The 14,814-nt window shown below is 37.8% G+C and overlaps 1 protein-coding gene across 6 annotated transcripts in view; it reads left to right on the forward strand.

Annotated features, from left to right (window-relative positions):
- Positions 1-14,814, forward strand: part of U2SURP (U2 snRNP associated SURP domain containing) — a 51,395-nt gene that overhangs the window by 8,212 nt on the left and 28,369 nt on the right. For 4 of the 6 annotated variants that reach the window (XM_082287746.1, XM_082287747.1, XM_082287748.1 and 1 more), the window contains 9 exons: positions 5,166-5,213; positions 8,007-8,105; positions 9,201-9,315; positions 9,714-9,847; positions 11,866-11,933; positions 13,851-13,945; positions 14,029-14,064; positions 14,165-14,247; positions 14,628-14,793. In XM_082287746.1, coding sequence (XP_082143872.1) covers positions 8,013-8,105; positions 9,201-9,315; positions 9,714-9,847; positions 11,866-11,933; positions 13,851-13,945; positions 14,029-14,064; positions 14,165-14,247; positions 14,628-14,793 — 790 coding nt within the window. In that variant the 5' untranslated portion in view covers positions 5,166-5,213; positions 8,007-8,012. Of the gene's footprint in view, positions 1-5,165; positions 5,214-8,006; positions 8,106-9,200; positions 9,316-9,713; positions 9,848-11,035; positions 11,078-11,865; positions 11,934-13,850; positions 13,946-14,028; positions 14,065-14,164; positions 14,248-14,627; positions 14,794-14,814 lie in introns of all 6 variants that reach the window. The other 2 variants (XM_082287750.1, XM_082287745.1) reach the window with 2 other exon arrangements.

Here is a 14,814-nt window from a genome sequence, read left to right on the forward strand (position 1 = left end):
ATGCTTGTGATATGTTAAAACATAGAAATACTTTTCAGATGTCTGCAGAAAGAAATGGTACTGAAATTAGTAATATGTTTCTTGTTTTAATTAGTTTATTCACACAGGGATTAAATTGTGTATTTTTAGTTGAGCCTGTATGAAAATGTTTATGGTTTAACAATTGAGCAGATAATCATTTTGCTCAATTTCTTGAAGTAATTTCTTATGGGACATTTTGATTATTTCAAAGCATTTTAGTATTCATTTACTTACATAATTAAAATTGAAATTGTAGGCATCTTCTGGTGCATTGTATTTGCAAGCTATATTTGTTTTGCAGGTAGAATTATTTTTATATCTCATAGACTCCATAGGATATGTTTCAGTGGCAATTCCAAGATGTGCCTTTGCTGGCTTCTAGATACCTGCTGGGAAGACACAGTAACCTTTTATTTTTTGTGCTCTGTGAAGAACTGTGACCTAGTGCCTGAAATAAAATGGTTTCTCCCCTTCAGAATGGTTGGTGTTTTTTTCTTCAGTCTCAGTGTCCAAGTACTGAATTTGACCCAGTTATTTCAATTATATATATATTTATACTTTAAAATCAGATCTTTTCAGCTGGGCATTATCTGTTTGATGCACTGATTGGAAAGCGCTGCTGGAGATGGTACAGGTTCAGGGAGCCCTCCGTGCCTGCATCGCTGTGGTGGCAGCTGCTTTGTGTGATACTGGCAGCTGCTAAATAACTTTGAGAGTCTCCCGTGTGAAATGTGTTGCAAAAGCGTTAACTATTCCTTTGGCACTTTGAGATTAGAATAGCAAGATTTGTGCTTAAGATTTCCAGAAATCCAAGTAGGAAAGAAGGATAATTAAAGAAAATAGAGATTGCTGAAGACTGCACAGGACATAGGCATAGGACATGACTCTGAAATGACAGATAGAGATGTTCACTTATTATCTTTACGTAATGAAATTTTAGCTGCTCAGTGGCTCTTCCATTTTGTTATTGTATCTTTCTGAGAATAGTGAGTGTCTGGCATGGCCACTGCTCTTACATAGACTGCTGTTCAGATTGTGTACCATAATGCAGAAGAAATAATCCACTTGGACCAAGCTGTACTTTTTTCATTCCAAAAGCTGTACCTGTTCATCTGAGTTTAAGGTTCTAATCTGGAGAAAGCCACTGTCTATTTACTTTTGTGTCTGCAAGTTATGACTACTCACATAGGGACTAATAGTAATCTGCATTATTCCAGCAACTGTGAAGACTAAATACATTAGCCATAACATAATTTGCAGGTGTTTTCAAGCACTTGCTTTCTAGAGAGAATGGAAGAATAAAAAGGATAAGGCAAGCTGGAAACCTCTTTTTGCTGGCTTTTGACATCTTAATTTATTATGTGTTCCCATTTGTTTTTCCTTGCTGTTAGTGTTGACATAAACCAGTGCTAGCCTTAACTACTTTTCCCCTACCAAACACTGTCCTCTTTGGTTGATTTGGCATGATTTGGGCAACAGGGTGCTGCTATGAGTTGGGAAATAGTTTGGCTGAACCTCCCCATCTCTCCCTTTTGTGGGTGATCAGGTAGATCAGGAACACTGCTGTAGTTTTAGCATGACCAGCTGCTCAGTATGGGGGCAGGATCAATGGAAGGTGTTGAAACAGGGCAGGAGTGTCTTTCATCAGAGTTTCTTTTAAACATTTCACCCTGAAGCTATTGGTTCTTTCAAGGACAGGGCTTTCATTTATGTTTTAAGTTGTAGCCATTACAGTTGGAAAAATACCGTTCACCATTTAGAAGGCCACAGATTGTCTCCTGGGTTTTATTGGCAGCTTTTGTGTTTTTGTTGCTGTTTGTTGTTTCACTAAATGACATCAGTATTAATTAAAATATTTATTGCATACTATTATATATATATTATTGTATACTGTATATATATTATTGTATACTGTATTGTAAAATATAGCATATTTTAAATACTTGTGAAATAACATGATCATGCCAGTTTTACAAAGAGATTTTTAAGTCTGGAGAAACCATGAAGAGCTGGATTTGTGGCCATGTGAACTGTGGGCAGGAAGGAAGATTTTGAGGAGCCGTTCTCTTTGTTTTGCTTGGAAGCTTCCATGAAGCTGCCAGAAATGTAAACATCAGAATCTCAGAGATGACTTTGCTTTGGCATTTTCATGGAAGTTTGTCATAAATCTCATTTGTATGGTCCTTTGAAGTTTTGGTTTTTTTTCTCTTGGAGGTTGAGTGAAGTTGGCTGGACTCAGTAGTGAAGCTTTGGGTGACCTGACCTCCAGGACTGGGATTTGACAGGGCTGTATTTTACTGCAGGCTGCTGAAATGGCACTTCAGCTGTGCTGGCACATGCTTTGAGAAGTGTGCAGAGTGAAAGTGATGGAAAAAGTGATCCAGCTGTAAAATAGTCTGGTCGAGGGAAAAAAAAAATAGGTAGTTTTCAGGCAGAGTGGTAAATGCAATGAATTGGGAGTAAGAAGGCATCTGTCAGATGTTTATGCTGGCAGTGGCTGAAAGATGGATTCACTGCATTTTTTCTGTTGGCATTTTGAACACGAGGGAGCTGTCCTCACATCTCATCACGTGTAGGGCAGAGCTTTGTGTGTCTTTCTTTCAGCAGTTAAGTTCAGTTGAGCTGCTTGACATGATGAGAGCAGAAAAAAATAATCCTGCTCCAGATTTCAACACAGGTGGGCAACATCTTACAAAATGTTTCCCTCTGCGTTAGAAAGACTCCGATTTCGCTGAGTCAGTGCAGCTGGTCTGACTTAAGGAAACAAAATGGCCCCTTTTGTCAAGGCAGTGCAGATGGATGCAAAGTGCAGTGTTGTGAGAATTTATGGTTTTTCTTTTAATAACTGCTATTTAGAAACTGACAGATAGCAATGTGTAATTCTGTCAAGAACCTTTTCGTCTTGTGCTTTGTCAGAACAGTTGCTTGGATGGTCAGGAGTAGTAGCAAAGGTAGAACTAAATTTATGCATAGGAAGGGAAGACCTGAAAAACAAGAATTGTTGAAGGAGGAAGATAATGTGGCTGTCCAAAGGTGTTAGTTACTGTGGGGTAAAGTTGGTCTGAAAGCTAAAACTGCTTTTACAAGTTTTCTGAGTGCACCTTAATAGAAATTGTGCTGTTCATATGATGTTCAGAGTGGCTGCACAGTGCCATGGTCCCTGTAGGTGGACTGGGGAGTGCCACTGTACTCCCACAGAGTCTCTGTGTGCTACTGTGGACTGAAGCCTTTCTGAGCAGTATCATCTGCTTGCTGCTGGAGAAGCAGATTTAGTGTCTTACTTTTTTTATGTTCTTTCTCAGGATAATGTGTCATTGTACTGAGCATTCTTACTGTTTGTTGCTCTGTGTAATGCCTTGGGTTTTGTCCTCCCAATAAGCAGCTTCAGCACCACCCCTGTTGGGAGGAGTTGCTTTCTGAAACATCCATAAATGAAGCAGCTGTAGAGAATCAGGAAATGGTCATTCCATTCTGCTGTTGCCAGACAAGCTCCTTTCCTGGAGCAGTGCTCAATCTGTGTCAGTACATTAAGGCAGACGCCACTGTATCACTCCATCTTTGATCTTTTTAACTGCAGTCTGAAATTGTTTTTTTGGAAGGCTGGAATTGTAGCTGCTGTGTTGGTTGCTGCAGGGTGGCAGCTGGCAGCAGGAAGAATGCTGTTTTCATGCTCTGGAATTCTTTTGCACAGTGTCTTTCTTTTATCTGTGTGATGTTGGGCTATACATTCATAAACTCTTGAGGAGAGGACAACTTTCCTTAAGCTACATTTGTGCAGTATGTGGAACTGTGCATAACAGATTACTGATCTGAGTGCCATAGGCAGTTGTGAATCACAAAAAAATCCGGCACCAAGTACACAAGAAGAGAAGTTTGCGGGAAGTGGCATTAGTAAAAGGTGCTTGTGATCCTTGCTTCCATGCGTATTCTAATAAACGGCTACTGGTGCATGGTACTAAACTTGTTACTAGCTTCTGTGCAAAGATGTGCTTGTGAGTCATGTACAGTGCTGCAAGTAAGGCGATTTGGGAGGTCTTTGAGACGAAGACATTATTATTTTTCTGGTTTTTCCCTCCCCCGTTTCTCTTTGTAAAAAACCCCTCCAAACATACTGCTAGAAGCCTTTTGCTTCTTCCTTGGAAGGGCCGTATCTTTGTGTTGCTCTTTACTTTTGCGCATTTAATTCTGGTTGTTGAACTGCTTTTGGTTGAAGACCATTTTTTTCTAAGTTGATTTTACTGTATAACATAGGAGTATACTTGTTGAAAGAGAAATGTCTCTGTCTTAGCTGATGAAAAGCAGGATGCACAATGAAAATGAGGTCTAGTAAATTATCTTCTAGAGTAGCATTTGGTGCTTGTTTGTTTTGAAAAGCTGGAGATGAGCATCATATATTACTATTTCTGGTATAAACTATAAACTCCTGCTAATAAGGAGAAATGCTAATGTTCTGTAACTAATGAACAGATTTCAGCTAATGGAAATGTTTTATTTTGACTTAAATGTCAGTTTGATGCCAGAACCGTTGAAGTTGAGGTAAGAATTGTGCATCAGGCAATAATATCTTAATAGTAGGTGTTATGTCAGGTTTTCTCGAATTTGGGCATTACGTTATTTAAAACCTGATTTTGTATATGTGCTGGTTTACATGTTAAAGTTCAGTTAGAGTTTAAAGTAATACTGACAATTAGTACCTAGTCACAAATTGGGGTTCTTGAGGTGGCCAGCTTCCATCTATGCACAATATAGTAAGAGCAGTTTTGGAAATTATTTTATAGTAAGCCAAATGTAATCAAGCACTTTATGTAATCTTTAACGGCCTTTAATGACAACTCTTGAAGATGCAAAAAACTTATTTTTTTTTCCCAGTGGTGACATTAGTGACATATTTATAAAATCCAGCTGTGGAAATTCAGATGTTTTTAATGGTCTATCTTTTAATCCCTTATTTGCCTTATACTGACATGTTCCTGAGGTGACCTGGTCAGATATATCATTAAAATACATGATGTGTATCTTCGTTCTTGTGTATTTGGATGTTAAAATAGAAATGAAAATCACATTCCAAGAACTGAAAAAAGCCCCCAGAGATTGTTTGTCTGTTTCTTGTTGTGTGCCTCACTTCCTCCTCATTCTCTCCTCAGGTCAGAGGGCCAGATGCAGTACATACCACTGGATCTGCTGATTCACATGTAAGTCCAAAACACTTAAACAAATAAAAACCCCCAAAAATTCCAGCCAAACCCACAAACTCAAAATAGGCCTGTTTTTAAAGAAAACTACTTGCTGCAGGCAGAGTCTGGTGCATTGGGTATGTAACCTGTAGGTGTTTGCAAATGAACCATTGATTTCATGTTTAAAAATACTCCTTGAAACTTTCAAAACAAGCACCAGTGTAGGAAGCTGTGCTGCATGGTACTGCATCCGTAATAGGTACTGGAACAGAAAGAAGCTGCAAGGACTCTGTATAGGTTTGTCTCTTAAACTGAGGAATGCTTGAGAATATGGGGTGATCAATCCTAAGAGTCATGGGATATTGAAGTGCTTTTTCATACACAGTTGGCTTCTGGAAGCTGAGACAGTATGGCCCTAATTCCATCCTTTATTTTTCTTTCTAATAGAATATGTTAAAGGAAAAGGTAAGGGTAATAACCTGGTCTTGCTGGCCACCCCACTCCTTGTTCCCTCAGTGAAGAGACCTTTGCCTGATTGTGAGGTTGGTATGTTGCATGAAGACTTACCTATTTCTGAGCTAAAATGAAAACGGACAGCAAGAGCCAAACTGGGAGTTAGTACCAGACAAGTCATTCTGTGATTTGGATTTTCTTGAAGATTTCAAATGCAAAAGTCAATTGCCAACTGTTAAATTGCTTGTAAGATACCATTATTCTAGTTGTGATAGCAGAAACTTTTCATAAAGAAGTAGCTTGTTTTATTGAGAGCTTTTACTTGCTACAATTTGGAAAATTTCTCTTAAATCTCTTCTGAGAATTTTGTGCTGATGGAACTGGGACTTCAGTGCTTTGTGCCACCTTACAGTCAATGCAGTGTTCTGTTTAGAAAGAAGTTGGCTTTCATACAGAGATTTGATTACTCAGCTGCAAGTTTCTCTTTGCTTCTATCATTTGCTTTACACTTTTCACAGTATTTTGCATTTTTTGAAGGAGGAAGACCTTCAAGTTTTGTATAGTTCTGTTGTTAGGAATTCTGTGAAGCTGCATATGGTTAATGATATGTTATAATTGCTCACTGGAATCTTAACTAGCAGACATAAATTAGTTCAATCTTCTTTATATTGCTCCTACCACTTAGAAGGTGTTTTTTTCCCCAAAACCACTTCTAAACTGAGCAGATCTTAGTGCCAGAACTCTTTTATCTTGCAGCTGCTTCCCTTATGTCACTGGAACAAATATTTATTTGGCTGATCTACAGGTATCCTATAACATTACTGTGAGAGATTATTTTCTGATGACAGGATAAGCCTTGGGTAGGAGTGTGGTATTTGTTCTGCCTGCAATGTTGTGCCGTAGCTGTGTGCTTGTGTTTTGCCAAGGTTGTATATTGTTTGTCGTACTGAAACTGCTGTTTTTCAGACTACTGGAAGAGTGGATTTTATTAAATTTAAAAACAGGGAGATGAATTAAAAGCTTCTGATAAACCTGTCACAGCAGCTCATGTTGACAAACACAGTGTCATAAACCAGATAACTTCACAGACAACACTGCGTAAATTTGTGACTGATAGCTTTACTTTCAGTGATGAAGCAGGGAACACTTTCAAAGAAATATGAGCTCCTTGGTCATATGCTTGGCACAGATCTAAGAGGTGTTTGTGATGCTGAGCTGGAATTACAAACTGAAGATATTTCAAACAGTTTGTTTTTCATGGTGCTTTTTTATGTAAATTTCTTTTGAATAGGAAGCTGGTACTAGAAATAAAACTCTTTACAAAGAAAATTATTCCTAGAGGAAACTCTCTCCAGTTGCTATCGGAACTTTTTTCGTAATACAGTGTTTAAGTGTTTCATCTTATTTGTCTTGATGTTTTATTGAGCTGATTTTTTTTAAGAACTGTCATTGCAAAAAACTATAGTTTTAAGCATCACTGTGTGCTCTATGTAAGAGCATCATAAATATTTTGAAGACAAGGCTCATACCTTAGGTTTTGTTCTTCTGGGGCTTTGTTGTTGTGCTGACTATTCATGAATTATTGTGTTAAGGTAGGAATTTCCAGAGAAATATCTTTTCTCTCATTTAACTTCCCACTGCCCGTGTCTTTGGAACATGCTCTGCATCCTGTTGTCTTTCTTCTCGTGATGTTTTACTGCCTGTTAACTACCAGAATAGAGCCTTAAGAATTCTAATTCCATACTACAGAAATTACTGTTATGTGGAGTGCTTCCTTTGTCAGGGTTTTGGAAAGAAATTTGAAAGAATATAGGAGCTGAATGTGAGGTTTTTTGTTTCATTTAACTAATAGATGAAAACCTCTAGAATGCATTTTGTTGTTCAGCAAAACTATTAATTTTTACTTTGAAGTACAACTGAAATTTAGCATCCATTTGATTGTTCCTTTACCTGTCCAACCTTGCACAAACATTATTCTGGCCAAAATAGAATAGTCACTTTTTTTGAGGGGGCAGGGAGGGAAGGGGGAAGAACTGTAGTGCAAATCGTGTATTTCTGAAGGTTTAGAAACTGCAGCACTGCACAGTGATAAATGTCCAGGCTCTTACAGCAAGTGTCCTTCAGATTTTAGCTGTGTTTGAATGGTGTATTAAAAGGTCTCTCATTAAACCAAGGATGATTTGTTTAAAAAAACCATACCAATTTAATTTTTTTTTAGTTGTATTAAATAATGACATCTTCAGAGATAAGTACAGGGAGGCTTTTCTTTGTTTTATTTGAGTTACTGGTCCAGGCCAAGGTCAAAAGTAGCGTTGTTTTGTAAACAGTTTGATGTCTGTCTTCTTACTCCCTTTGCAGCCTCTAATGGAAAGTAAACTTAAAGCATTCAGTATTGGCAAAATGAGTGCTGCCAAACGGACTCTGAGCAAGAAGGAGCAAGAAGAATTAAAAAAGAAGGTAAGGGTATATAATGAAAATTTCTCGTTGTATGCGGAGCTGAAATAAATTTGCTTTTAGATTGCAACCAGCTTTCACACCAGATATCTTAATTTTGATAATTGTAGTTCTCTAAAAGCAAAAGTAAATTGTATTTTGCATGTATAATTTATTTTTGACATCCATGGCATTGAGATAGAGACAGGCTTCCTCTTTGCTTCTCTGTGAGAAATCAAGTTCTCTGGCTTATTGAAATAGGGAATTACAATAGTCCATTGATGTATTGCTCAGGATGGAGACAGCCATCACCTTAGGTAATTTTCTGTTTTTCATTTGCTCTCTATCATTGTATTTCAGTAATTACGAAGAGTACCTGTTGTTTCTGAAATTGTTTCAGTGCACATCCTTGTTAGTTCTGTAACATTTTTTTGTCCAATGACTGTATTGGGAACTAAGAAAAACCTTAAAATTTGATACTGCATTTTAGATTACTCAAGGGTGTCCAAATTCAGGAAGTACGTATCTCGTAGTTGGTAAGGTGAAAGTTTTGAAAATTTTGGGGTTTGAACTTTATATGCACAACTTGTACTGCATTCTAGTGGCTTATCTTCTGCTGGGTTGTTGGAAATACTGGCCTGAAGATCATGATAGTGCTAAATTTAGTGTCTCAGCTTAAGTCATTGAATTAATTTATTCTCGGGGAAATACGGAAAGGTGATCCTGTTGTTGATCTCCTTCAGCCACGTGGGTTGATTGTAAAGGCTGAGATGGAATGGGCACTGTTCTGTCATGCTGAGGCCAGCAAAGCTGCAGGCTCATAAGCCTTTGATTTGAGCTATTCTGTTTGGCATCTTTTGAATGTTAAATGGCCATGTAAACTCTTGGAAAGGAACAGGCATAGTGGAGCACACAGCCTCACTGGCTTAGCGTATTATGTGCTGTGTTCTGCCCACATTTCTCAAAAATTTGAATTGTCTAAATTTGAATCTCCTTTGATGCAGTTTGTAGCTTGAACTCTAGAAAATAAAAAGGAATGTCACATAGCTAATTTAAGAGTAACTGTCTATTGAAGGTTGTTCTGTGATGATAGTAAATAGATTAACATTTGCTATGTAGGAGGATGAGAAGGCTGCTGCAGAAATCTATGAAGAATTCCTTGCTGCCTTTGAAGGAGGTGATGGTAATAAAGTGAAAACATTTGTAAGAGGAGGAATCGTTAATGCATCTAAAGGTATAACTAATCTTTTTTTGGAGGTGGTGGGTCATTTGGCTTTGAGTAAAGATGAAGATTGGCTTTGAATTGCATTTTAAAATTAATACGTTACATTGGAAGCAGAAAAGAAAGCCTGATGCTAAAATCTACCTCATGCTTTGACTGAGGTAGGCAGTGGCGTGATTTGTGTTTTAACCATAAGAGGAAAAAGTGCTTTGGTTGAGAATACCTGATCTTAAGTTCTTTCTTCATAGTAAAAGATGTTAAATTATGTAAAATTCGTATTATCAGCTTTTTAAAAATTAAATAATATATTGAATTGAATGACCAAGACTAAAGAACAGCATTCTTTCTAATGAACAGTGTTATGCAGCATTAGTTAATAAAATTTGCTTTTAACTTGCCTTTAATTTCAGAGGAGCATGAAACAGATGAAAAACGGGGTAAAATCTATAAACCTTCGTCCCGATTCTCAGATCAAAAAAATCAACCAAGTCAGCCATCTAATGAGAAACCTCCATCCCTCCTAATGATAGAAACCAAAAAGCCTGTAAGTTTCTTGCTTGAATCTTAACTTCATCCTGATTTATTTAGAAGTGCAGGGCCATGTGATCTTTGCAGAGTAGTTCTATCTGCATGTGTCACATACTGAGAGAAGGTGGACATTTTGAGTTGCCTGAACCTGTATCAGATATGAAGGTGATGAAATGCAGAGGCCCAGGAGCCCTGTATGTGGCACAGTACACCTGGTACTGCACTGCCCTTTTACTGTGTTCCTGCTAATTTGGACAAACTTCTCATGGATATGGATTTCGTGACCGTTGCAAAGTAACAGCTTCTTTAGTCCTGAGAATTTCTGAGGTTTTAGAAGCAATGCTTCTCAATTCCTCTTGCTACCATCTGTTTTTGATTTTTTTTTTTTAAACCAAAAAATAAATTGACCTTTGTGTTGATCCAAGTTTTTCTTGGTAGGGTTCTTTGATTTTTTGTTTGTTTGTTTGTTGGTTTGGTTTGGCTTGGTTTTTTTTGGGGGGGGGGTGAAGTTTGAGAAGTCCCTTTAGAAGTTCCTCTTTGAGTTCTAGAACTTGCACAGTTTTGAAGCTGAACACCTTGCTTTATTTAGTTTTTTTTGTCTTCTGTATGGTTTGATGGGGTATGTTTTTGGTTTTGTTTTTGGGGTGGCTTTTCGTTTTTTTCTTTTTTTTGTAAACCAAGGCTCATCATAAAAAGCAATGAAAATATTAGAACTATGAACAGAGTCTTCAAGTCAAGTGATAATTGCATATGATTACTGTTACTACTGTGTATGTGTAATGAATGTCTTTGATGTCTTAAAAGTCTTTTAACAGAGCTTACTACAATTTTAAAGCTTAAGTGAAACATGTATGATGCTGCCTGTTAGGGTGGGAAATGAATGTAATGTGATAATCGTGGGCAGTTCCATCATAACCTCCCTCCAGATTTAAAACAATGTCAGTTTTAGACTAGTGGGGTATTACTGGATGGCAGTTTTGATCTTCATTGTGTGTAAAGCTCTACAGTTACAGAAATGAATTGTAGCATTTTTTTATTTCTCTGAGCTCTGTTCTGTCTTATGCAAGTGTTTGTACTGTAAGAATATTACTGCTTTTCAAGTTTTTCATAAATACTTGTGAAGTAATGCAATCAGTTTACTCACTTGCCCTGTCCAATGGTGATTGAAGATAATGAGGTAAAAATGATTTTATTTATTTGGCAGACCCTCCCCAAAAACAAAAACAAACAAACAACTTTGCCTGGGGTGAGTAGGAAGTCCAGTTTTTCCAAAGCTGTAGTGTGTAACACAAATATTTTGTATGTCTGCCTATTGGAAACGTTTTCATTTAAATTTGATTATATAAAAACAATGTTGTTGAAGATAAGATTTCACATGAGTTGGTTAAGGAACATATATTACTGTTAAAAGAAAAAAAAAGTAGTGTTGCAGTATCCATATTCTTTGTCATTCAAGAGTGTTTTTCCTGAGGATCTTGAACTGTTTATAAGTAACAGTTTTTTCAGACTGTATTTACATCCAAAAGGAAGCAAGAGAAGGAAATTCTTTTCAAGTAGAATGTTTGTGGATAAAATAATTGAATATATATATGTAAAATAATTTACATATATATGTACACACATCTGTCAAATTCATTAGAGCATGATGGTTTGCTAGGGGTGTAGTCAGCATCCTGGTTTCCAAATGGAATAAATGACAAAATGCCTTGGTTATTTTAAATCTGTATGTAGTAGAGAGAGTGTTTGATCACATGTGCTGCATTGTAAGAATGACAAGTAACAAAGTTTATTTTCAACTATCCTTAATTTTGTATTTTCTAGCTTTGTGTTTGATAGCGCTCAGTCTGAATGTTTCAAGTCTGTTTGGTTGTTGTTTCGGGTTTTTTTTTTTTGGTTTTTTTTCCTCCTGTAGTTTACTTGGTTTGAAAGCTGTGGGTAAAATATGCATGGAAATTATCTAAAGTTTTGTTATATGATTTTTAATTTTGTTCATTTTGTCTTCTGAAGTGTTGTTTTATATATCTTTAATTTTAGCCTTTGAAGAAAGGAGAGAAGGAAAAGAAAAAGAGTAATTTGGAACTTTTTAAAGAAGAATTAAAGCAGTAAGTTTGCTAGTTTTTACTGTAAATAAACAAAATCCAAGGTTTTTGCCTTGTTTTACAGACAGTATTTAGGATCGTTTTTGTTAAGCTGTTTCCCAAGGAAGGTTTTTATTTTTTTTCTCCCCTAAATGCTTGGGAAATTATTACAGCTGGGGATGGGGTCCGAGGCTCTGACCCAGGAAGAGGTGGCCGGTCCGGGGAGATGGTCCCAAAAGGAGTCGCCTTCCCGAGGCCCGGTGTCTTCCCTCAGCTGCTGGCAGGAGGGCCCTTGCAGAGGCTGTCAGCTCTTCAGTGATATCAGCTCGTGATTCCAGCTCAGCTCTGCAGGGCAGCCTCCAGGCCAAGCCAGACCAGAGAGAGACGAGAAGGCTCAAGGCTCGTGTGGCTGGTTCCGCACAGAGGCAGCTTTATTGTGGGTCCCCTCCGGCGAAGGGGAGAGCCAGGGACGGGAACCCCCTCTCTGAGCCACAGGGGCCCATAGGGCTTGCTTTTATAGGGATACAGGGGATCAGTAAAGGCCAATGGATTACAGAGGATCTGGGATGGGTACAGGCCAATGGGTTACGATGAAATCTGCATAGTGTCTCCCAAAGGATTGTAGGTCTGTCTTTCCTCGCTGTGACCAAAGTGGTTGCCTTTCCAGGGAGTCCTGCTGGGCGATTGCGAAATCTCTTATCTCAGCAGAGATCCCTCCAGGGCAGGGGCTGGGCATACCCCACAACAAATTATATAACTAATTAGCTTAAAATAACTTAGTTAAGCTTAATTACTACCATTGCTGATGGGCTTGGCCTTGGCTGTTGTTGGGTCCGTCTTGGAGCTGGTTGGTGCTGGCTTCGTCGGACACGGGGGAAGCTTCTGGCAGCTTCTCACAGAGGCCACCCCTGTAGCCCCCCACTACCAAAACCTGCCCAGCAAACCCGGTACGGGGTGTAGCAGAGAGATTGGTGGCAATTGAAATGTCTGTCACACTTGAAAAGAATAAGCTTTGTCAGTGTTTCTAAACTATATCCAGAGGAATTTGTAGGAGGAGCTTGATCTTTTGTATAATGCAAAAATAAGAGTTGTAATTCAAGTCTAGAGACTTATTTCAACTTGCTTAGTATTAAAAGCAAGATGGATAATGCTTGAAAAAGCAGATTCTTTCACTTTCAAATGTATTGTAATACAACAAAGAGCAGCACATATACTGAGTGCAGTTGAGTGTCATGTATTTATCCTGATCTTAGAGATGGAAAAAAAATGAATCCGTGTGCCTTAGAAAGCAGTAGGTACAACATTGTAAATCTGTATGTGGCTTTTGTGGGGAGTGCCTGGGCTTCACTGCTGCGTGTTCCTTAGTTGGTGTAAATGAATTGAGCTGCCAGCCTTGTATTCCTGGGATACAGTATCTTCATATCAGGATTTAAGGCCAGACTGCAGGGAGCCAAATAGATCCTTGTGTGAGTACTGTCCTCAGAGTGAAAAACTGAGATGAAATCCAGTATATTCTGGAAATAGTCATGTGGGTGTGCCTGTGAGTAAGGCTTAGAAAAGCTAGAAGCATAAATAGACACTAAGGAGTTGTGTGCCTCTTGAAAAGCCACCTGAGTGGTCGGCGGACCTCTGGCAGTTGGATGTTGCGTTGGAGTCACTTTTTCAGAGCACAGTTCTTATTTCTGCTCTTGTAAGCTGCTTCTCAAACCAAGTCAATTTTGTTTGAGAATGAAATACCCTGACAGTATGAATGAGGAATAATTCTGGTAGATACATTCCAGTTGATGAAACAGAAATTCAGACATACTAGAAATTTGGAAGTTTTAACAAACTCATTGTTTCATATTAAAAATTCTCATAATTGTGAAGTTCATTCAGAATTTTAGAATAAAAACTTCAGAATGATTTTAAGTTGTTGCTTACTTTAAACTTGCTTTGTAGAATCCAAGAGGAGCGTGATGAAAGGCACAAAACAAAAGGTAGATTGAGTCGTTTTGAACCACCCCAGTCTGATTCAGATGGGCAGCGTCGTTCAAGTAAGTAGATGTTATTTTTTATGTTAGTTTGGGCTACAAGATTTGTAGACTAAATTGTACATATTTTTCTTCTCTATATTCAGTGGATGCTCCTTCAAGAAGAAACAGATCATCTGGTGGTAATACAGATTCTTTTCTTACTCAATTTAATATTGTCATTTAAATGCATAGCAGGGATTATGACTTCTTTTTTCTGCTTATTTTTTTCCATTATTTTAGTACTGGATGATTATGCACCAGGATCACATGATGTTGGAGATCCAAGCACAACAAATCTGTATCTGGGAAACATCAATCCTCAGGTAAGTTTGGAGCCAGGGAGGCAGTGTTGGCATGTTTGGGCCCAGATGACTTTTTTTGCAATATTCATTGGAATAAATACTCTGTACATAATGCTGAAAAGTTAAGGTTTAGACTACAAATCACCAGCTCAGTTAAAATTCTTTTTCCATTGATATCTCTAAGCAAGGTGGATCATATCTTAAAAATTTGAGTGTGCTCAGTTAAAAGTGCAATTTTATAGATTCTTGTTTTTGTAGTAGATTGCATTAGGCAGGTATCAATGAAGCATTGTTTTTCAAGAAACTGAAAAAATTAAAATTTTGACACTTGGACAATAATATGAACAACTGTCACAGAAATGCAGTGGCAAAGTGTTAACTTTTACCTCTTTTTCACGTAGATGAATGAAGAGATGTTATGTCAAGAATTTGGCCGCTTTGGACCATTAGCAAGTGTTAAAATTATGTGGCCAAGAACCGATGAAGAAAGAGCAAGAGAAAGGAATTGTGGCTTTGTTGCCTTTATGAACAGGAGAGATGCTGAAAGAGCATTGAAGAATTTAAATGGTAAACTGATTTCTCAGTTCA

The sequence above is a fragment of the Coloeus monedula genome (genome assembly GCF_965178545.1).
Source record: "Coloeus monedula genome assembly, chromosome: 10".
NCBI lineage: Eukaryota > Metazoa > Chordata > Aves > Passeriformes > Corvidae > Coloeus > Coloeus monedula.